This window comes from Hyperoodon ampullatus (assembly GCF_949752795.1).
Source record: "Hyperoodon ampullatus genome assembly, chromosome: 3".
NCBI classification, from domain to species: domain Eukaryota; kingdom Metazoa; phylum Chordata; class Mammalia; order Artiodactyla; family Ziphiidae; genus Hyperoodon; species Hyperoodon ampullatus.
This window is the reverse complement of record NC_136916.1, coordinates 61,393,607-61,416,628: the sequence shown is the minus strand read 5'-3', so window position 1 is coordinate 61,416,628 and position 23,022 is coordinate 61,393,607. Positions and strand designations below refer to the sequence as shown.

General features: G+C 35.8%; 1 protein-coding gene across 2 annotated transcripts in view; it reads left to right on the top strand.

The window, feature by feature from the left end:
* Positions 1 to 23,022, top strand: part of MYO9A (myosin IXA) — a gene marked incomplete at its 5' end in the record, with an annotated part of 231,895 nt that overhangs the window by 207,520 nt on the left and 1,353 nt on the right. Inside the window, 2 exons of one of the 2 annotated variants that reach the window (XM_079698961.1) lie at positions 20,599 to 20,801; positions 22,839 to 22,960. In XM_079698961.1, the coding sequence (XP_079555087.1) occupies positions 20,599 to 20,801; positions 22,839 to 22,960 (325 nt within the window). Of the gene's footprint in view, positions 1 to 20,598; positions 20,802 to 22,838; positions 22,982 to 23,022 lie in introns of both variants that reach the window. The other variant, XM_079698962.1, reaches the window with a different exon arrangement.

The following is a 23,022-nucleotide window of genomic DNA, read 5'->3' as shown; positions in this document are numbered from 1 at the left end:
CGGGCCTCTCATTGTGGTGGCTTGTCTTTGTTGCAGAGTACGGGCTCTAGGCATGCAGGCTTCAGTAGTTGTGGCACATGGGCTCAGTAGTTGTGGCTCGCAGGCTCCAGAGCGCAGGTTCAGTAGTTGTGGCTCGCGGGCTCTAGAGCGCAGGCTCAGTAGTTGTGGCGCACAGGCTTAGTTGCTCCATGGCATGTGGGATCTTCCAGGACCAGGGCTCGAACCTGTGTCCCCTGCCTTGGCAGGCAGATTCTTAACCACTGCACCACCAAGGAAGTCCCTGCCCACTCTCTTTCTTGTGCTGTTTCTTCCTCTGGTGTTGAAACTGAGAGGAGTGATATAGGAGAGGCAGAATTCTATGTGATATGCCAGTATTGAGGTGACAGTCTTCTTGGTTGTTCAGCACTACTATTCAAGCTCATTGTCAATAGGCTTAATGAAGATAAGTGGTATCTCCAATTGACCTTGCTGACAGTGAGCAGAAGGCTATAGGCATTGGCAGTCCCTTGCTTTGGTTACACCTTCTGGCTAAACCTGACGGATGGCATTCATACCGTGTGACTCTGATATGTATGTCTTTTTTTTGCCTCAACACTTTACCCAATCAGATCTACCTCCCATGGCCAGTTCTAGGGCCTACAAGCACACTGGGGGGAAGGTTACATTTTTCATTCCTCTTGGTTCCCAAGAACTCAAGGTGGGTAAGTCTTGCCTACCTCTCTATCTGACTCTTCCCACCACACTCTTTCCCCACTTCTCTTTTCCCCTGTGCATATAACAGAGTTGCAAATCAGTAAGTCTTTTGCCTATACAGACAACCAAATGGAATGAAATACCAGTCTCCCTTTCTTTTAGATGAACTCAAACCTTGATTCTTACCTTCTGGATTCAGTGATGACACTGCCGTTTTCCTGTAAGAGGGGAGGGAATATCCTCTTTTCATAAACTCTATGTTTCCCTGAAATTCCAATAACCCACCTTTCTTTTTAGCCTTTTTAGATTTACATTGAGGGAAAGGTGTTAGAATATTGATTACAGTATTGGTTCAAAAAAATGAAACTCTCAGTAAGCCCTGAGAGGAGAAGCTGGTACCAACTACTCTTGGCTCCTTAAAGCTAGAAGAGGGGCTACTTAATTATCCTCAGCTTTAGATCTTAGCCACAAGTTTGGAACAAGAGGAAAAATCCCACTTAACATCCTATTGCATATGCATCTAGCTGTAGAAAAGGTGTTAGTCCCAGTCTTAAGAACAAGACCGTGTCTAGGACGTATTTGGTATTCATTCAGCATCTAAGGGATTGAATCTAAGAATTGAATCTAGGAGAGAGCAGTTAGTTTTAGGATATTCACTACAAATAAACTAATCAAAGTCAATAGTATTCAGGTCTTTATAGATGAAAAAAATTGCTATTCTGTAATTAAATACAATGGTGACTTTGCTGAAATGAAGAGTGAAATGAATTTTCGAAAAGTATGTTATATTATTGCCAATGTGAAAAGTCATTTGGGTTGGGTGTTAAAAGATGAGTAGTAATTTAACAAATGGTGAAAAGACAGGGGAACGACAATTGCAGAGGCAAAGAAGCACGAAACAGATACCCGTGAATAATGACTGCCTTGTGTAGCTAGAGCTGGGCAGGTGGTGTGGAAGTGGCAGAAGAGTTTGGAAAGGTAAACTGGAACCAGATGTGCAGCATTAAGAATTTTGGGGCTTCCCTGGTGGCGCAGTGGTTGAGAGTCCGCCTGCCAATGCAAGGGACACGGGTTCATGCCCCGGTCCGGGAAGATCCCACATGCCGCAGAGCGTCTAGGCCCGTGAGCCATGGCCGCTGAGCTTGCGTGTCCGGAGCCTGTGCTCCACAACGGGAGAGGCCACAGCAGTGAGAGGCCTGTGTACCGCAAAAAAAAAAAAAAAAAAAAAAAGAATTTTGAATTTTCCCTTTTTGAAGCACTTGGGAGCTATGGAAAGGTTTTGAAGTATGGAAAGGTTTGAAGAATGGGAAATGTCATCATTTCTTTTAGAAAAATAGCTGGTAGCATTCTAAAGAAGAATGGATTAAAGATGGGCAAGACTGGCAGCCATATATCAGTTAGGAGACTCTTGACTTGTAAGTAATCATATTTGCCATCACTATAATAGGTTGAATCCTGATCATGTCATTTTGAAAATATGTTTCTGCTACCATGTACTTTCCACAGAATTAGATTTATGGAGCATAATCTTTGACTAGGCTATTCCCAGAGTAGGATTTTGGAATATGATATGCTCACAGTCCATCCAGTTATGCCTCTTCTATAATAAATAGGTTTTTTTGTAACTTATTTTTGTTATAGTTCTAAGCATAAGTATTGATTTAATATTATTTAAGATAATATAATAAGAAGAATATAATTTGAAATAAAGTTTACTAATCTATAGAACGCTCACAAATTATCCTCTTGAAAAATGTTACACACAAAGGTTTTCATAGCCAAACAAAGTTTAGGATATAATGTGCAGTACTTCCAAAACTTTAACTGTGGAGTGCTTTCTTCATAATGAGTCTAGTTGAACAGGCATTCTAAAAAAAGCATTTTAAAAACAACATTCTAATTTTTAAAAATAGTATCAGTTGCTATTTTATTCACTTAGTTTGGAGTTTTAAAATTGCTCTAAGTTTTTTCAGGATTTTCTTGCGGCGCTCATAGTGATTGGCAGTACTTATAAATTTTGCGTCATCTAGGCTTATTGAAGAACTTACCTGCATGTCTCTGTTAGAAATTTGCATACCTGCAATTCTGTATCATTGTGGATCTATGGGAGTAAGCTATGAAACTGACAACACCAAAAGAAGCAAGAAATGCCCTTCTAGAAGTTAAGTATTAATAATTGGAAAGTTAAGAATCAATTGAAGTGTGGCAGCTTTGAAGAGCTCCAAAGGAAAAAGATATTCCAAGTGTGGACTTGATTCTAGCAAAGGGTCCTGTCATTTCCTTATGTTAGTGCATGCTGTCTAAGTCTACTGTTCACATTCAGGTGACTTGACATAATAAGAATCAGACCCAGAGAATGAAGATTTTCTGAGAATATAGAAGTGTTCTTACTGTTTCTGGTACTGACCAGAAGGTATTTTTGTAGTATTAATCTTTTTTTTTTTAAGATATAATTGACATATAACATTCTTAGTTTTAGGTATAGCACAATGATTTGATATATGTATATATTGTGAAGTGATTATCATAATAAGCTTAGCTAACATTCATCACCACATACAGTTAATAATTTTTTCTTGTAATAAGAACGTGTAGTGTTGTCTTTGATAACACCACAACCAGAAGACCCTTGCTTTTTCTATTCCTCCGGAACCCTCTTTCAGAGATCATGATGGTAAGCAAGAGGCATTACTTGAAGATCCACATGCAGGAAACATGCAGTGCCAATGGTGAGGAGGATTAGGCACAGGACCTCTTTGGGAGAGTAGGCAAAAGGAGAACAGTATTTGTGCTCTTTTTTGTGAATTGTGAAAGAAGCATCTCTTTTGAAGCCTTGAAATCATCTCTCTCAGATGTGGACAAATGGGAAGAAAAGTTATGTAGGGAATTCTTGTAGATAGAATTCCATAGGAGTGGAAGAACTATATAGTAATATCTGGCAAGGGAACGTGACGCTTTTCAAGAGGCCTGAAAATTAGGTTTGGGGGAATAAAAGGCAGAAGTTAGGAAGTAAGGAAATATAAGGATTCTGTGATCTTGGGATGATAGGATTATATGTGAGAGAAGAGAAGGTGAAGATTTACAAACAGCAGAGTGAGTGAGCCAGGTGGGTTGAGTGTTTAGAGAGTAAAAAGTACAGAATACTAGACAAGAATAAATGATGGTGGCTCCCTATGCAATTTTTGCTGCTAGGTCTACCAGTTGTATCCTAAAAATCGATTGTTAAATGTTTTCATTTTACTCTTATATCCCCTTTTTAAAAAAATTCAGATTTGAAACTTAATACTAGCTCTTTTTGTATAATGATGTACTCAGTGCTTTTAAAGAAGCTGTTTTCTCACAGAACTTGAAAGATAAACTATTTTATATTTTCAAATGACTGGAATTATTTCTTTCTCTTATAGTATATAATATCTTTTAAAATTAGGCATTTGATAAATCTAAGATCTTGTGTTTCTACATAAAAGACACATTTACATACTTGTTTCATGCTCATTGTGGAAAAATTTGAACAGTAGGGTAAAGTGCAAAAAGCAGGAAGAAAATCACAATTTTCTATTAATATTTTAGAATACTTATATTTCCCTTGAACTTTTTCCTTATGTATATGTAGTGAAGTTATGACAGTCCTATGGTATTCATAGTTTTATGTTTCTTTTGTTATTTTAGGAAGGTTTTTGTAGAGCTAAAACATGAATTCAATTCAGTATTGTAAATCCATTTAATATTTTTAAACTTACAGTTTTACTAAATAAAAATGAGACTACCTTCCATCTATGTTTCTTCAGAGGTACTTCTCATTTTAGACTACACTTTAGACACATCTTTTTTTCCTTCCCGTTCTCTTCTGCAGATGAGACCTGTCTTCCTAGCCCCACTCATTGATTCATTTTCATTTATTCTCACTCATTTTTTCAACAAAAATGTTACAGTTCTGTTGTGTTTTAGGCACTTGTGCTAGGTGCTGGAGGTATAGAAATGACAAGATCTCTTCTTTAGATAAATTAACAGTCTAGTAAGCAAAGATATAAATAATCGTAGTTAAGTTTACTAAATCTCATCTTGTCTGTTCAGAAAGCTGTAGGGAAGCATAGAGAGCTAGGTGACTTAATACCTGAGAACACTGAATAAACTTCAATAGCTAGAATGTAAGATTTCTTGGTAAGAATGAAGGAAGGGAAGAGTGATAAGATATAATGAATTAGCAAATAAGTTTTTGGGTTCTTAAATTCCAGGATTAGTAGTTTGGATTTGATCTTTTCAGGGCTTCAGAGGCCATCAAAGGTTGTCTAAGAGTTTCCTCTTTTAAAAACACTGGACATAAAGTTTCACAGAGGAATTTTACCAACCCTTTAAAAACATAACAATACAATTTAATCTGTTCCAGAGCTAAGAGGGAAAAGGTCTTTTTTTATGAAAAGAGTGTAACATTGTTACTTTTTAACACCCTGCCCAAAAAAGAAAAACTAACAAAAATTTTACACAAAAGTATTAAAGGCAGCAGAGTACAGGATGGGCTCTGGACTAAACGTTTGTGTTTAAATCCCAGCACCAGATTACTAGCTATTGTGACATGGGCAAGTCATTTAATCTCCATGCCTCAGTTTTCTCATGTATAAACTGGAGTTAGTAGTACCAGACTCACAGGACTAAATGAGTTTATAATTGTAAAGCCATAGAACAGGACTTGATACACTGAGATATATATATATTTACACACATATATATACACATATGTGTATATCAATAAAACACTTGATATATAAAGTCAGAACTGCCTCATCTGTGAATATTAATCCCAAAATCCCAAGTTAAAATATTAGCAAGCATAGCTCAGTGGCCCATAAACATAAACTTTGACTACGTGTGATTTAACCCAGGAATGCAAGAATGATTCGATTAGCATAATTCACCATGTTAATTGATCTGTAGGAAAAAAATCATATTATCCTCATAGATATTTAAGAGGCATTTGATATAATTATACAGGTATTATTTTTTTAATTCTTATTAAAATAGGGATATATCTATAATTCCTTAGCATGATAAAATATATCTATTATATTCCCCAAACCAGTATCTTGCTTAATAGAGAAACATTGGAAGCTTTCTAATTAAAACTGGGAAAAGGCAAGAATGTCCATTATCCTCACTGTTATTTGCCCTTGATCTGGAGGTACTATCTAATGCAATTAGGTAATAAAAAGGAATCAGAGGTATAAAATTTAGAAGAAGAGGTAGAATTATCACTATTTTCATTATGATTGTATATATGCAAAACTCAAGAAAATCAACTAAAAAATAATTAAAATTATAGGGTATGAGTACAATTGATAACTTTGATATGTACTACCCATTGGATGATATAATGGAAGAAAAATGCCCATTTTTATTAGCACACACATGCACTCAAAACAGCAACATAAAATACCAAAGAATATACTTAAGAAATGTAGAACAAGAAATGTGGAAGATTTATACAGAGAGAGTCTTAAACCCCAAGAATTACAAAAGAAGATTTGAACAAATAAATGCATTTGGAAAGAAAGACTGAATATATAAAGATGTCAGTTCTTCCTAAATTCATCTATTCATTTATTGTTCTAACACCCAATAGGATGGAGAGAGGATCTGTTGAGACTCACCTAAACTTTCAGACTCATAAGACTACCGTGAGCTACACTTGGCATCAGAATCACTTAGAAGAATATGGGACAGGAAGCACAGCATGCCAGCAGACAACATAAGGTCTTCCTTTTATGCCAGAGTCGTCGTAGCAAGCCGTGCTGCCACACCACCATCAGGGTGTTAGCTATATCCTTAGTCTCTCAAGTCACAGCTCAAGTGCAAGGAAAAAGAGGTCCACATTTAGTGGTTGCAGATCTGTTCTACCTTAGAAGTTTCATGCCTCCACAGGAGTCAGTATCTCTCATAAAATTCCAGACATAGTTTCCAGGGTCCCTGCAAGGGATATGTCTAATTCCAGCAGCCTCCACACTCAAAGAGTCTAAATATATAGGTTCCAACCAGATATTTATAAGTTATCATTCCTTCTTCAGATGCCAATCAGGGTAATTTTTGCCAGAGGCAATGTTGTCTAGTAACATCATTTACATGCTACCTTTATCAGGTTTCCAGGGTCCTGAGCTAGAACATGGACCAAAGATCAAATTCTCATAGACAAGGAAAGAGTTTTGTAACATTTTACCTACAGATATGATGTCAATAAAAACAACAAAAGAATATCTGGGGGGACCTTGACAAGGTGCTACTAAAATTCATAATAAGAAAATAAGGAAGCAGGAAAACTAAGAAAATCCTTAAAAAAGAGAAAGAAAGAATCATAAACATTAAAGTGAGTGGCATTTCAGAGGTAATACTATTCAATAAATGGTGGAGGAAAAAAGGATAGTCATGGAGAAAAAACAAGAAAAATGTTGATCTAAATCAATCAACGACTAAAAATTTTAAAATAAAAGTGCTAGGAGTATAGTCATCTCTCAGTATCCACAGGGAATACTGTGATAGGGGTTTCAGAACCCCCGCCCCCACAGATACCAAATTTCTAGGATGCTCAAGTTCATTATGTAAAATGGCAAAGGGCTTCCCTGGTGGCGCAGTGGTTAAGAATCGGCCTGCCAGTGCAGGGGGGACACATTCGAGCCCTGGTCCGGGAAGATCCCACATGCCGCGGAGCAACTAAGCCCATGCGCCACAACTACTGAGCCTGAGCTCTAGAGCCCATGAGCCACCGCTACTGAGCCCATATGCCACAACTACTGAAGCCCGCATGCCTAGAGCCTGTTCTCCACAACAAGAGAAGCCACTGCAATGAGAAGCCTGAGCACCACAACGAAGAGTAGCCCCCACTTGTTGCAACTAGAGAAAGCCCACGCAGCAATGAAGACCCAACGCAGCCAAAAATAAAAAAATTAAGTTCCTGCTTTAAAAAAAAATGGCATAGTATTTGCATATAACCTACACACATTCTCCCATTATACTTTTTTATTTGAAGTATAATTGATTTACAATATTCAAGTGTACAGTATACTGATTTGATATTTTTATACATTACAAAATGATCACCATGATAAGTCTAGTTACCATCTGTCACCATAGAAAGTTATTACAATATTATTGACTATATTCCCTATGCTGTACATTACATCCACATGACTTACTTACTTTATAACTGGAAGTTTGTACCTTTTAATCTCCCTCACCTATTTAACTCATCCCCCTACCCCCCTCCTCTTTGGCAACCACAAGTTCTTTGTATCTATTAATCTGTTTCTGTCTTGTTATGTTTGTTTTTTTAGATTCCACATATAAGTGAAATCATGCATTACTTGTCTTTCTGTGTTTGACTTATTTCACATAGCATAATCTAGGTCCATCCATGTTGTTGCTAATGACAGGATTTCATTCTTTTTTATGATTGAGTAATATTCCATTGTGTGTGTATGTATGTGTGTATACACACACATGCATACATATATATACTTCATCTTCTTTATCCATTCATCTATCATTGGATATTTAGGTTGCTTTCATATGTGGGCTATTGTAAATAATGCTGCAGTGAACATATGGGGTGTATATCTCTTTTCGAATTAGTGTTTTTGTTCTATCTGGATAAATATCCAGGAGTGGAATTGTTAGATCATATGATAGTTCTATTTTTAATTTTCTGGGGATCCTTCATACAATCTTCCATGTACCAATTTACATTCCCACCAACAGTGCACAAGGGTTCCCTTTTCTCCACATCCTCACCAACACTTACCTGCTATCTTTTTTTTTTTTTTTTTTTTTTTTGTGGTACGCGGGCCTCTCACTGTTGTGGCCTCTCCCGTTGCGGAGCACAGGCTCCAGATGCGCAGGCTCAGTGGCCATGGCTCACAGGCCCAGCCGCTCCGCAGCATGTGGGATCTTCCCAGACCGGGGCACGAACCCGTGTCCCCTGCATCGGCAGGCGGACTCTCAACCACTGCACCACCAGGGAAGCCCTACGTGCTATCTTTTTGATAATAGCCATTCTGACAGGTGTGAGTTGATATCTCATTGTAGTTTTGATTTGCATTTCCTTGATGATAGTGATGTTGAACATCTTTTCATGTGTCTGTTGGCCATCTGTATGTTGTCTTTGGAAAAATGTCTATTGAGATGCTCTGCTCATTTTTTAATTAGGTTGTTTGTCATTTTGAAGTTGAGTTGTATGAGTTCTTTGGATATTTTTGGATATTAACCTCTTGTTAGATATATCATTTGCAAATATCTTTTCCTATTCAGTAGTCTGCCTTTTCATTTTGTTGATAACTTCCTTCACTGGGCAGAAGCTTTTTAGTTTGATGTAGTCCCATTTGCTTATTTTTGCTTTTTTTTCACTTGACTAAGGAGACATATCCAAAAAAAATATTGCTAACACCAATGTCAAAGAGCATACTGCCTGTGTTTTCTTCTAAGAGTTTTATGGTTTCAGGTCTTACATTTAAGTCTTTAATGCATTTTGTGTTTATTTTGTATATGGTGTGAGAAAGTAACCCAGTTTGATTCTTTTGCATGTAGCTGTTCAGTTGTCCCAACACCATTTGTTGAAGAAGCTGTCTTTTCCCCTTGTATATTCTTGCCTCCTTTGTTGTAGATTAATTAACCATATAAGCATGGGTTTATTTCTGGACACTCTGGTTTCTGTTCCAGTGATCTATGTGTCTGTTTTTGTTCCAGTACCATACTGTTTTGATTACTGTAGCTTTGCAGTATATTTTGAAATCAGGGAGTGTGATACCTCTAGTTTTGTTGTTCTTTTTCAAGATTGGTTTGGCTATTTGGAGTCTTCTGTGTTTCCATACACATTTTGGAATTATTTGTTCTAGTTCTGTGAAAAATGCCATTGGTGTTTTGGTAGGGATTACATTTAATCTGTAGATTGCCTTGTGTAGTATTTGTGATTTTAACAGTATTCTTCCAATCCATGAACATGGTATATCTTTCCATTTGTTTGTGTCATCTTCAGTTTCTTTCATTGGTGTCTTTTAGTTTTCCAAGTACAGGTCTTTTATCTCCTTGGTTAGATTTATTCCTAGGTATTTTCTTCTTTTTGATGCAGTTGTAAATGGAATTGTTTTCTTAATTCCTCTTTCTGATAGTTCATTGTTAGTGTATAGAAATGCATCAGATTTCTGTATATTAATTTTGTATCCTGAAACTTTAGTCAATTAATTTATTCTCATATTTTTTCAGTGGTAGCTTTAGGATTTTTTTATATGTATGGTATCGTGTCATCTGCAAACAGTGACAGTTTTACTTCCTCCTTTGCAATTTGTATTCCTTTTATTTTTCTTGTCTGATTACTGTGGCTAGGACTTCCAATACTGTGTTAAATAAAAGTGATGAGAGTGGGCATCTTTGTCTTATTTCTGATCTTAGAGGAAATGCTTTCAGCTTTTCACCATTGAGTGTGATGTTAGGTTTGTCATATATGGCCTTTATTATGTTGAGGTTTGTTCTCTCTATACCCACTTTGTTGACAGTTTTTATCATAAATGGATGTTGAATTTTGTCAAAGCTTTTTCTGCATCTGTTGAGATGATCATAATTTTTATTCTTCAGTTTGTTAATGTGGTGTATCACATTGATTGATTTGTGGGTATTGAACCATCCTTGCATCCCTGGGATAAATCCTACTTGATCATGGTATGATCCTTATAATATATTGTTGAATTTGGTTTGCTAGTGTTTTGTTAAGGACTTTTATGTCTGTGTTCATCAGTGACATTGGCCTATAATTGTCTTTTTTTGTGGTGTCTTTGGTTTTGACATCAGGGTGATGCTGACCTCATAGAAAGAGTTCAGAAGCATTTCTTCCTCTTCAGTTTTTGGGAATAGTTTGAGAAGGATAGGTGTCCTGCATACTTTAAATCATCCCTGGATTACTTACCATATCTAATTCAATGTAAATGTAAATAGTTGTTATGTAATGCTATGTAAATAGTTGTTAGTGCATGGTGGCAAATTCAAGTTTTGTTTTTTGGAATTTTAGGGAAATTTTTTTTCAAATATTTTCATTCTGCAGTTGGTTGAATCCAAGAATGCAGAACCTGCAGATACAGAGGGATGTCCTACAGCTCAGGCAACCTAGCTTTGCAGAGCTGTCTACTGCCCTGTATCCTGCAGCACAAAAGCATTCCACCTCTTCACCTTCACATTGCCAAAACATCCAAGAAGAAGTTCAATTCAGCTGAAAGGGCAGTTATGGAAGAGCCCAAGAGGAGATGAAGAAGGTTACCAGATACACCTTCCCTACAAAAGTTGAAACCAATACATAACAGGAGGCAGAAAAGGATAAATCTTTAGGGAAAAAAATAGGAACAAAAGGGAAAAGGGGAGCAAAAGGAAAACAGACTGAAGTAGCTAACAAAGAAACTAAAAACACCTTAAGATAACAGAGAAACTGAAGCCAAGTGTGATTAAATTAATATAATTTATCAAGTCAGTAAGCCCTGTATTGTACTTCTTGTACAACACAGTAGAATTTTTTAAATCAGTTTTTTAAATGTGACTTTTTTAGAGCTCTAAAAACATGTGTCATGTGTTTTGGTTTTTCTTTTTCTCCTAGTATATATATTGAGATTATATACATTGAGGTATAGTTGACATATAACATTGTGTAAATTTAAGGTGTACAATGTGATGATTATATATATATATATATATATATATACATATATATATATAAAATGAAATGATTACCACAGTAAGGTTACTAAACACATCCATTACTTCATATAGTTACTTCTTTTTTTTTTGGTGGTGGTAACAACATTTAAGATCTACTCTCTTAGCAGCTTTTAAGCATATAATACAGTATTGTTAACTGCAGTCAGTATGCTGTACATTACATCCCCAGAATTTATTCATCTTGTAACTGGAAATTTGTACCCTTTGACCACTATCACCCATTTCCCCCACACCCCAGCCCCTGGCAACCACCGATCTACTCTCTGTTTCTATGAGTTCAGTTACAAATATGTTTTTTAAGAAGAGGGGAATTCCACCTTCTCCCATTTTGAAAGGGTGAAATCAGTGCTAGTTTATTTTTCTTTACAAACTGAAAATAGTTAACTCTCCAAACGCATAGTAATGTCTTAAATTGCTTCTTGATCTTGGCTCTCTGTCGTAACTGTGTTATCTGTGATGTCTTTGGTAGTGGTAATCCAGCTTTTCCTAGTAACTTTGTTAATGAGAGGTTGGAAATTTGAATATTGTGTATGATATTAAATCGTGGATAAGTGGGACTTTAGACCTAACACTCATCAACATTTGAAAATAATTGTAGTTGAAATCTTGATTTTAGGAATAATTTGTCTCTAGAGTTTAAGCTGGAAGGTCACTGGCATAACTGTTCAGAAAAGGATTACAATATGGCTTTATAGGATTTTCAGTACTTATATTAACAATTGGGTACACATTGTTCATAAACTATGTGATCAATCAAAACCAATAAAATCCCTATTATGGTAGAAAAATATACTGTGATCTTGGAGTAGAGGAGGTTTTTCTATTATATAAAACCATTAAAAGAAAAGTTCATAGGTTCATTGGCATAGTTATCAAGTATTAATGCATGACAAAAATGACCATAAGCAAGGCAAAAGGGAAATGATATACGGTAAGAAAATATTTACAACTCATATCACAAAGTCTGATTTTCCCTAGTTAATGAGGAGAAGCCCCTACAAATAAATAAGAGAAAGACCTAGTGGAAAATGAACAAAGGATACTACAAACCACTTCTCAAAGTGTTAACTGCTAACTCAGGGAGTCCACAAGGTCAAATATTTTTACCATAATGTGAAGAAAATATTTGCCTTTTTCACTCTGTTGACTTTTGCAGTGATGATAGAAAAACAATTATGGATAAAACCACTGAAAGAGAATATATAGTGAATGTTGCTATAAAAAAAGAAATCCCATTTAAAAAAACTAAATTATGCTTACTATGGAAAAGTATGGAGAATAAAGGATATTATTCCACTCAGGAAATACCTTTATATATTTGCAGATTTTAAAAGAACCTAAGGTATACCAGTTTATGTCCAGTTTTTAACACAGTATTAGCATTTTCCCATGTTTCTAAAAGCTCTATGTAATTAACTTTAAAATTTACTTTCTCTGACCTTGTAAGAGAACTCTGGGCTGTAGGGGTTCCAGCTTTTCCTTAATCTTTATTTAATTCTATCTTAAGAGAGATCAGACCTGTGGAGTTTGATTTTCTTCAGCTCTGTTAAGTAATTCTTAGCTAACCTGTAGTGAAGTACTTTAGGCGGCCAGGTGATGGTATGAATGCCGAACAAAGGCAGCTCTTTTATCGAATACTGGGAAGTGAATACTAGGAGTAAGCTCAGATTTTTCCAGCTCCCCGAGGCTTTTATACCACATTAAGTTTTAGTTGTTCATTTGGCTTCATTAAAATAGTCACAATGATATGTAATGAGAAGCTGTCTCGGAACTTATAATGTAATTCTGACCAGTCATAATGGACTTTAACACTGTGTTGATACCAACTCCAAACCCTGTTCTCTGTGTCCATTCCACAATGCTATCTTTTCCGTAGTCATCCTCTATTAAATTTGCAGACTGACCTTTTGTTTTGAGGGCCTTTTTCTTAACATATTCTTTACTTCTTGCTCTCAGAACTGAAAGTGGAACAGCAGTCTTTTCACCCTCCTACTATTCATCCTGTTGCATGTTTTAGAGGGCATGAGCTTGGAAGAGTCAGTCTGAATGTCCTTAGAACTACCTTCTACTTTCACCTTACCATTTGGGCTAGCTCAGCAGTTTCTGTTTCTGAGACAGCATGTCTTCCTTTCTTCTTCCCAAAATCAACTCAGAAATCTGTCAGTTTATTGTCCCATCTATTCAAAGATAGTAGTATATTTGCATAAATCGTTAGCTTTGAAGAGGAGCTCTTACTTGTTGAGAAATGCAACACATTAAAAAAAAAAAGCACAGAAACATACATCTGCATCTTAATGAATTATGAAGTAAACATCCACATACCAACCTCAGGTCAAGAAATAGAACATTGCCAGCACCCCCAGAAGCTCTTCTCTTTCTCTTTCCAGTCGCAATCCTTTCTCTCCCCCAAAGGTAAGCAGTAACTTGAGTTTTATGTTAATCACTTACTCTGTTTTCTTTGTTGTTTTCCCACTAAAGTATGTATCCCTGAGCACTATAGTTTTGTCTGTTTTTGAGCTTTATATAAATGGAATCATATAATAGGTATTATTTTATATCTGACTTATTTCACTCAACCTTATGTGTGTAAGACTTATCCATATTATTGTATTTCATTGTAGCTCACATATGTTACTGTATAGTATTCCAGTGTATACGTATACCACAGTTTATCCATTCTAGTATTGATGGACATTTGGCTTGTGTTTGGGGGAATTATGAATAATGTTGCTATGAACATTCTGATACATGTAGTTTGGATGGACACATGGATATGGATGTATTTTTGTGGGGGTTATATGGGAGTAGAATTACTGAGTCACAGGATATATATATATCTTCAACCTGAGTACATAATGCCAAACTTTTTTTCCAAAATGGTTGTACTTTACTAGCAGTGTATGAGAGTTCCCAATTGCTCCACTTCCTCCCTAGCACTTATATTGCCAGATTCCTTAATTTTAACCATTTTAGTGGATGTATCATTGGGGTCTTATTTTAAATTTCTGTGTTGTGACTCTGATGTGCTTAAGCACCTTTTCGTAAGTATGTTGGCAGTTTGGATATGCTCTTTTGTGAAGGACCTGTTCAGAACTCTTGCACATTTTTCTAATTAGGTTGTCTGTCTTTCTCTGATCTATAGGAGTTCTTTATGAATTTTGGATACATAACCTTTATTGGTTACTTCTGTTGCAGCTTTCTTCTTCCACTCTTAAAGGTGTCTTTTGATGAACAGGATGTTCTTAATTGTAATGTAGGCTAACTTACCAGTCTTTTCCTTTAGACTAGTACTTTTAGGGTCATGTTTAAGTTTTTTACTACCTGAAGTTATGAAGATAATCTTTATTATCTTCTAAAAGCTTTATTGTTTTGCCTTTCATATTTAGATATATAATCAACCTGGAAACAATTTTTGTACGTGGTATAGTGTAGGGAGTGGTCTTTATGTTTCCACATGGGTATCCAGTTTTTCCAGCACTGTTTATTTAAAAAAGCATCCTTTCCATACTGCTCTGAAGTTCCCCTTTTGTGATCAATCAAGAGTCTATATATGTGTGGCTCTCTTTCTAGGCTCTCTATTTTGACTTTGTACCAACACCACTATTTTAATTACTATAGCTTTCTAAAAATATCTGCTAGAACAAGTCATCCTACCTCCTTCTTCAATAGTGTTTTGACTATTCTTGGCTCTGTATACAGTATTGCCATATAAATTATAGAATCAGCTTCACAAAAAATTGTCTTGGGATTTTTATTGAGATTGCATTGAATTTAGAGATCACTTTAGGGAGAATTGATATTTTTACAATATTGATTGTTCCCATCCGTGAACATGATATATCTCTCCATTCATGTAGATCATTAATTCCTCTCAAAATTGTTTTATAGTTTTGTATATAGATATCTTACACATCTTTTGAATTATTTGAATTGTTACTAGGATTTTAATAATTTTAATACAATTATAAATGTTATTTAAAAATTTTTGTATTCTGTTTGTTGCTTGTTAAATAAAAATACAATTGATTTTGGTATTTTTCCACTTATTCTAACAATTTTTCTGTGCATTCCTTTGGATTTCCTACCTCTACAGTCATATTGTTCATGAATAATGATAGTTTCATTTGTTCTTTCATAATCCTTCTGCCTTTTATTTCTTTTTCTTATGCTAGCTAGAACCTTCAATGCTATGTTGAAAGGAAGTGGTGATAGGGATCATTCTTGGCATGTTCCCAGTCTCAAAGGGAAAGTGTTCAGCCTTTTACCACTAAGTATGATGTTTGCTATAGAATTTTTTATAGATGCTTGATGAGATTAAATATGTACCCTTCTATTCCTGGTTTTCTAGGAGTTGTAATTGTGATTTAGTATTGAATTTTATGAAATGCCTTTACTGCATGTATTGAGGTGTGCATGAGACTTTTTAATTTTATTGTTTTGACATTTTACAATGAGTGAATTTCTGAATCATTATACTAGTACAATAAATCCAACTTAGTCATGATGTAATATTCTCCTTATATATTGCTTGATTTGATTTATAGTATGTTGTTTAGAATTCTTACACCCCTGTTTATGACTAAAATTGTCCTATAATAGACTTTCCTTTTAATGTCCTTATGTTTTGGTATGAAGCTTATGCTGGCCTCTAAGAATGAGTTGGAGAGTAGCCCTTATTTTTAATTCTGTGGAAGAATTTGTGTGTTATTTCTTCTTATTTACTAGTGAAATCATGTAGGCTTCCAGTTTTCTCTCTGTAAAGGTTTTATTTATAGATTCAGTTTATAAGATTAATCACATTTTTTATTTTTTGACAGTATTAATTACTTGGATTTTTGTAGAAATTTCTCCACTTTGTATAAAATTTCAGATTTATTGACATAAAGTTGTTCATAGTAGCCTCTTATCCTTTTCATGCCTACTAGATTTTTAGTGATATCCCCCTTTCATTCCCGCCTTTGGTTATTTGTAAATTCTTTTTCTCTTACCAATTTTGCCAGAGTTTAAAATCTTTTATTAGTCTTTTCAAAGAGCAACATTTTGGCTTTGGTCCTCTTTTTTCTAATGTTTATTTACTGTTTATTTTCTTTTTTCTCCTTGAGTTTATTTTGTTGTTCTTTATCTAGTTTCCTGAAATAGATACTTACCTCTTTAATTTTTAACTTTTCTTTTTTTCTAATATATGCATATAAGGCTATAACTTTAATATAGGCGGAGTTAAACTGTATCCCATAGATTTTGATATTACTGTTTAAAGAATTTTAAAATTTTCATTGTGATTTCTTCTTTGGCTGGGCTACGAGTGTTTTAGAAGTCTTATTTCTTTTTTTAATTTTATTCAAGTATATTTGATTTACAATGTTGTGTTAATTTCTGCTGTACAGCAAAGTGACTCATTTATACATATATATACATTATTTTCATATTCTTTTCCATTATGGTTTATCACAGGATATTGAATATAGTTCCCTGTGCTATACAGTAGGACCTTATTGTTTATCCATTTTATATATAATATTGATAGTTTGCATCTGCTAATCCAAAACTCCCAATCCATCTCTCCCTTTCCTCCCTCCACCTTGTTTCCTCCCTCCACCTTGGCAACCACAAGTCTGTTCTCTGTGTCTGTGAGTCTGTTTCTGTTTCGTAGATAAGTTCATTTGTGTCATATTTTAGATTCCACATATAAGTGATATAATACGGTATTTGTCTTTCTCTTTCTGACTTACTTCACTTAGTATGATAATCTCTAGGTCTATCCATGTTGCTGCAAATGGCATTATTTCATATATGTACCATATCGTCTTTATTCATAGAAGTCTTTCTTAAATTCTGCATACATAGGTATTTTTAGTTTTCTCTTTGTAACTGCACTATCAGAAAACTTATTTTAAATTAATTTAAAGGTCAGATAAACTATTTGAACCCTTAGAAATGTATTGTCTTGCTGTATGTGCTTTAAAATAATGAGTATTCTGTAGTTAGATTGTGAATTCTATGTATGTCTGTCATATCACTTATGTTTATTAAGTTCAGTTCTATGACTTTACTGATTGGTGTGTACACACTTGTTTTCTCTGTGCTGACACGGTAAGTCTTTTACACCAATCTTTTTACTTTCAGCCTTTCTGAATTCTGAATGTTTTATATGCGTTCTTTGTAAACTTAATATAGTTAGGTTTTCTTTTTTTAATACAGTCTGATAATCTTCAGATTTTAACTAGAGCATTTAATCTACTTAATTTAATGTAATCACTGATATATTTGGATTTAAATCTACTATTTTATTTTGTGCTTTTAATTTTTCTTACCTGACATATGTTTCTTTTCTTTCTTTCCTTTTTTGGTTCATTCTTGCCTTTTTCTTTTGGCTACTTTCTATTATTCCATTTTTTTCCTTTGTTAGTTTTGAAGTTTTATACTTTTTTACTCTTCTTTTAGTAGTCAACCTAAAGATTACAACATAAATTTGTGGTTTATCAAAGTTTGTTAATTGATACTTTTATTTTTTTCCCAGATAGTGCAAGGACTTTAATATGCTTTAGCTATTATATGATGTAGTTGATGTTGTTGTTATGTTTTTAATTACCTGTGTATTTTAAATTCAACACATTATTCTTATGTTTTATGCAAATTCTTTTAGACTTACATATTTACCGTTTTCATTGCTCTTCATTTCTTCCTCCCTGACTTTTCTTCTTGGGTCATTTTCTGTCTGCCCTTCCTTTAGTGCAGATATTCTGGTGACAGATTTCCTGTCTTAGTATGTCTGAAAATGTCTTTATTTCAACTTCATTCTTGAAGTTTGTTTTTGTGATGTATAGAATTCTAGATTGGCAGTTACTTTTTCCTTTCCTCTTTTGAAAATACCATTTATTGTTTTCTGACTTAAATTGTTTCTGTTAAAAAGTAAGCTTTGAATCAAATAGTTGCTTCTTTGTTGCAGGTACTTTTTTTTTTTTGACTGCTTTTAAGATTTTCTTTTGCCTTTAATTTTTAGCAACTGTCTCTAGGTATGGACTTCTTTTTATTTATCTTTCCTAGAGGTCAAAGGCTTTCTTTAGTCGGTAGGTTGATATCTTTAATTAGTTTTGAAAAATGTTCTGCCAATATCTTTTTATTATTTCTTCTACAGGATCTCTCTTCTCTCCTGGTACTCTATTTATATATGGTAGATCTTTTTATTGTGTTCTTCTATCAACTTTTCTGAATTTTTCTAGAAAATTTTTTGTTTTGTTTTTTTTCTCTGCTTGATTCTTTGTATTTTCTTCTGACCTAACTTCTGGTCCACTAATTCAACTGTGTCTTTCTATCTCTTTCAGCATGGCTATTTTAAGTCTGTTCTGAGAGCAACAATATCTGGTGTCATTGAAGGTTTCTGTTGTTTTTACTGGTTTTCATTTACATTGTCTTATCTCCTTTTGTGCTTGGTTGCCTTTTATTGTGTGTGAGACATAGTATTTTTAAAAATTATTTGTAAAAATATTTTGAAACCTGAGATGATGTTACTTTCCTCCAGATAGTGTTTTCATTTCTTCTGCCAGGTCCTAGGGCACTAGCAAACTGGGGTTACTTTAATCCAGTTTTAGTGATTACAGTTTTCTGAACCATTCAAATGACTTGAAGCTAGGCTGCAGTATCTGCAAGGACCGTAATAATTTCAATTTACACTTATATCTAGGATGCAAACCTTAGGGGTCCCAGCATCAGGCATGGATGGGGATGGAGCCCACACTCAAACCAGACTGCAACCCACACCCTTGCCTGGGTCTGGACTATTATTCTTTACCCCAGGGGTTGGCAAACATTTTCTGTAAAGGACCAGAGAGTAAATACTTGAGGCGTTGTGGACCATACAATCTCTTGCAACCATTAGTGCTACCATTATTCTGCAGAAGAGCCATAGACAGTGCATGAATTAATGAGCATGAAGGCATTTCAGTAAAGCTTTATTTACAAAATCAGGCACAAGGACAGATTTGACCCAGGGGCCATAATTTGCTGACTCCTGCTGTAGTCTGTCAAAAGCTCTGCTGAGACTCTCATCCACCTCTTCTTAAATTTAAATTAGCCCTGAATGCTGGGCTAGCCTCATCTTGGTCTACCTTGTTAGCTCTCTGGTGCCTTCAAGAATATGTTGGGTTTTTTATGTTTGGTCCAGTTGTTCTCAGCAGGAGGTTTAATTTTAAATACCTAGTCTGCCATTATCAGAAGTGAAAGTTCTGTGCAAGGTAACCAATTAAAACAATGAGATTTTTTTCTCCCTCTGATCTCAAGAAAGAAGTTTCTTGAGTTGTTCTTAGAGAATATCTCTCACTAACACCCTGTAATATATAAATGACTTTTTTAAAAAAGTAAAACTGAGTTTTAGGACCTGTTTCTATAGTCTTCCTAGACAGATTATATATTCCAAGGTTAAAGTTATAGAGCAGTGTTGTCCATCAGAACTTTCTTCGATGATGGAAATGTTCTACATCTGCACTGTTCAATATGGTAGTCACTAACCACCTGTGGCTGTTGAGCTTTTGAAATCTGGCTAGTGTTAACGCAGAACTAAATTTTTACTTCTATTTAATTTTTTAAAAAATTTTATTGGAGTATAGTTGATTTACAATGTTGTGTTAGTTTCAGGTATACAACAAAGTGAGTCAGTTATACACATACATATATCCACATTTTTAGATTCTTTTCCCATGCAGGCCATTACAGAGTATTGAGTAGAGTTTCCTGTGCTATACAGCAGGTCCTTATTAGTTACCTAGTTTATATATAGTCGTGTCAATCCTAATCTCCCAATTTATCCCTCCCCCCCTTACCCCCCATTTTATTTTAATTAATTAATTAACTTAAATAGCCATGTGTGGATATTTAGTTTGGAGGGGATGCAGCTTAGATTAAAAGAAGAATCTTGTCTCAGTACACAGTGTATTCTTACACTCCCACCCACCAACATACCCATTTTCCAGTGCTCTTGCAAGAAAATGCTTAACCTAAATGTGTTCGATGGATGGTATCTCACTAAATATCTTAGGTCTTGCAGAATGTTTCTGCTTCTTCCTACCATTCACCAGGTGTGATGGAAGTAGTACACTTGTTATCCTAACTGGGCCAGGTAAAACTGATCAGTCACTCAATTTACCTTTTAACATATATTTTTCTTTGCAGGGGAAGGGGCGTCTTCGTCGAGGAAACTATCCATGCCCGTCCTCTCCTGTTGTAGTTCGGTTGCCCTCCATGTCTGATGTCCCAGAAGAGACCTTGACTAGTGAGGCAGCGCTGGAGGCTGACATCACAGAACAGCAGCAAGCAGCTATGCAGCAGGAGGAGAGAGTCCTGACTGAGCAGATTGAGAACCTGCAGAAAGAAAAGTGAGTTTCCAGGGGGAAAGGGAGCAACTAGTTATCTGTTTTCATTTCCTTCCTTCTATCCTTTTTTTATTCTTCCTTATTGTGAGTCAAGCACTAGGTTAGGTGATATAGGGCATGTGGAGATGACAAAGACATGTTGCCTGTACTCAGGTAGCAGTGTGAAAGTTGTCACCTCAAGGAAGGATGCTCTGTGAGCTGGGAGACCAAACTGAAGCTGCTACAGTGATGATTCTGGAGATGCTGACTGGGACAGGGTATGTCAGTCTTAGCTAAGATCCCTAACAGGTCACCAGCCTTGGTGAACAGATTTGTCTTAAAAAGGAGGAATAAGGATTCCCAGGCTAAGATTATTCAGAACTCCATAAAAGAAGGTTATTATCTGAAGATCAATATAGCCATGGGGCCAGCAACTGGCTGGTTAGGGTAAGGCAGCAACTCTAGTGGGTGCTGGGATACTAGGTAGGGAAATTGGTTGCAATTTAGGTGACAAATAAGCCACTCTGTGACCTCTACCATCACTGGAGCAGGAGTGGGTATCCCTACATCTTGGGGATAATGTGAACATCCCATGGTTCTCCCTGAAGGTACTGTGTAGTGGTTTTGGTTGACAATGATGACTCTTATGTTTTAAGGGGATTTTTGTTCCTGAGTTCCCAGGATCCCAGTATCCTAGGTCTGAGAGCTTGATTCATGAGAGGTTATGAGTCTATTAAAGTACTTTTTGCCTGTCAGGATTGAATCTAGAATTTGGGCAAGCTAAAAAAGGCAGCTAGGGCTCAGGTGTGCTGAACATGGTAAGGCAAAAGTGGTCTACTTTGACCAGGGGCTAGCTATTTGATATAAAAATGATCTGAAAAGAGGACCTAATTCAGCTTTGATGAAAATGGCATTGGAAGTATTGAAGGGTGAATAGGAATTTGCTAGGAAGGTGAAAAGTCTTTCCAGAGAAAGGAAAACGTATGAGCCTAGTCTTAGAGGTGTGAATGCACACTGCTTATGACAGTTGTAAATGTAGTAATGAGTTGCTGGTGAGACTGTCCTTGAAAAGATTGTCCATGAATCTCAAGCTAGATGTTGGAGGTATTAAAGGATGAATAATTTAAAGCTAGGTAGAGTGGAAGAGAAGCTACAAGGGCTCTGAAAGGGAGGAGACTTGATGAAAAACGGAGTTACAGTTGGAAGGATAAGGAGATTGTGGACAGAGTGGAGGATTGGATTGACAAACTCTAGGATCTGCCCATTGGAGAAAATTGCCTATATAAAGTGGAGGAGAGGTTGTTAGGAGTTGCAGACGTAAAGGAACTTTGGTTTTAGAGTATTAATGTGAGCTTTCACAAAGATGTGGATTGAAATAGATCAGGGTGGTGTCAGGAGGTAGTGAGAAAGCGAGATTAGGAGCCAAGTACCAAAGACTTCAGGGAATGAGGGGGCGTGACTGAGAGGTAGGTGGGTGATTGATGAGGAGGTGTAGAGAATACTCTTAAGTGGAGATGGCAAAGGCTTCAAAGGACAGAAAAGGTCAATCAGTGTTTTACTTCATCTAGGAGATCTAGAGGTCTCTCCTTGGTCAAGGTAGAGGATATAGTCTGTAACCAGCGAATAAAATTTTGTAGAAAATAGTTTAAGCACTGGAAGGAATCCTAGAGACTATCTAGTTTAATCTCTTTGTTTTGTGGATGAGAAAGTTGAGGTCCAGAGAGAGGAAAGTACTTTCCTGATATATTATGAATGAGTTTAGAGTGAGTTTAGAATCATCTCCTGATTACCAGCCCAGAGTTCATTTTACCAGAAGGTCTTGTAGCTTCAGCATCTTTCTCTACCTCATGCTTAGCCCTGTTATAGGTCCCAGCCTTTGCTGTCTTTAGCCTTCACTGTGACTGTGCTTTCATGTCCTTATCACCACCCTGGAAGGGAACAGTAAGAAATGTGACTGTTTTTGCTACCTCAATTTCTGATTTTCACGGAAGGTCTTTTTTCTTGTTGTCTTCCTTCCGTTTCTTATCAAATGATAATGCGTTTCTTGATTGTATCTTACAGGGAAGAGCTAACTTTTGAGATGCTTGTACTGGAACCCCGTGCCTCTGATGATGAAACCCTTGAGTCTGAGGCCTCCATAGGGACTGCTGATAGCTCTGAAAATTTGAATATTGAGTCTGAAGGTGCCATCGCTGAGAAATCAGGTAAATGAACATGTTAGACCAAAGACTCCAGATTTGTTTTG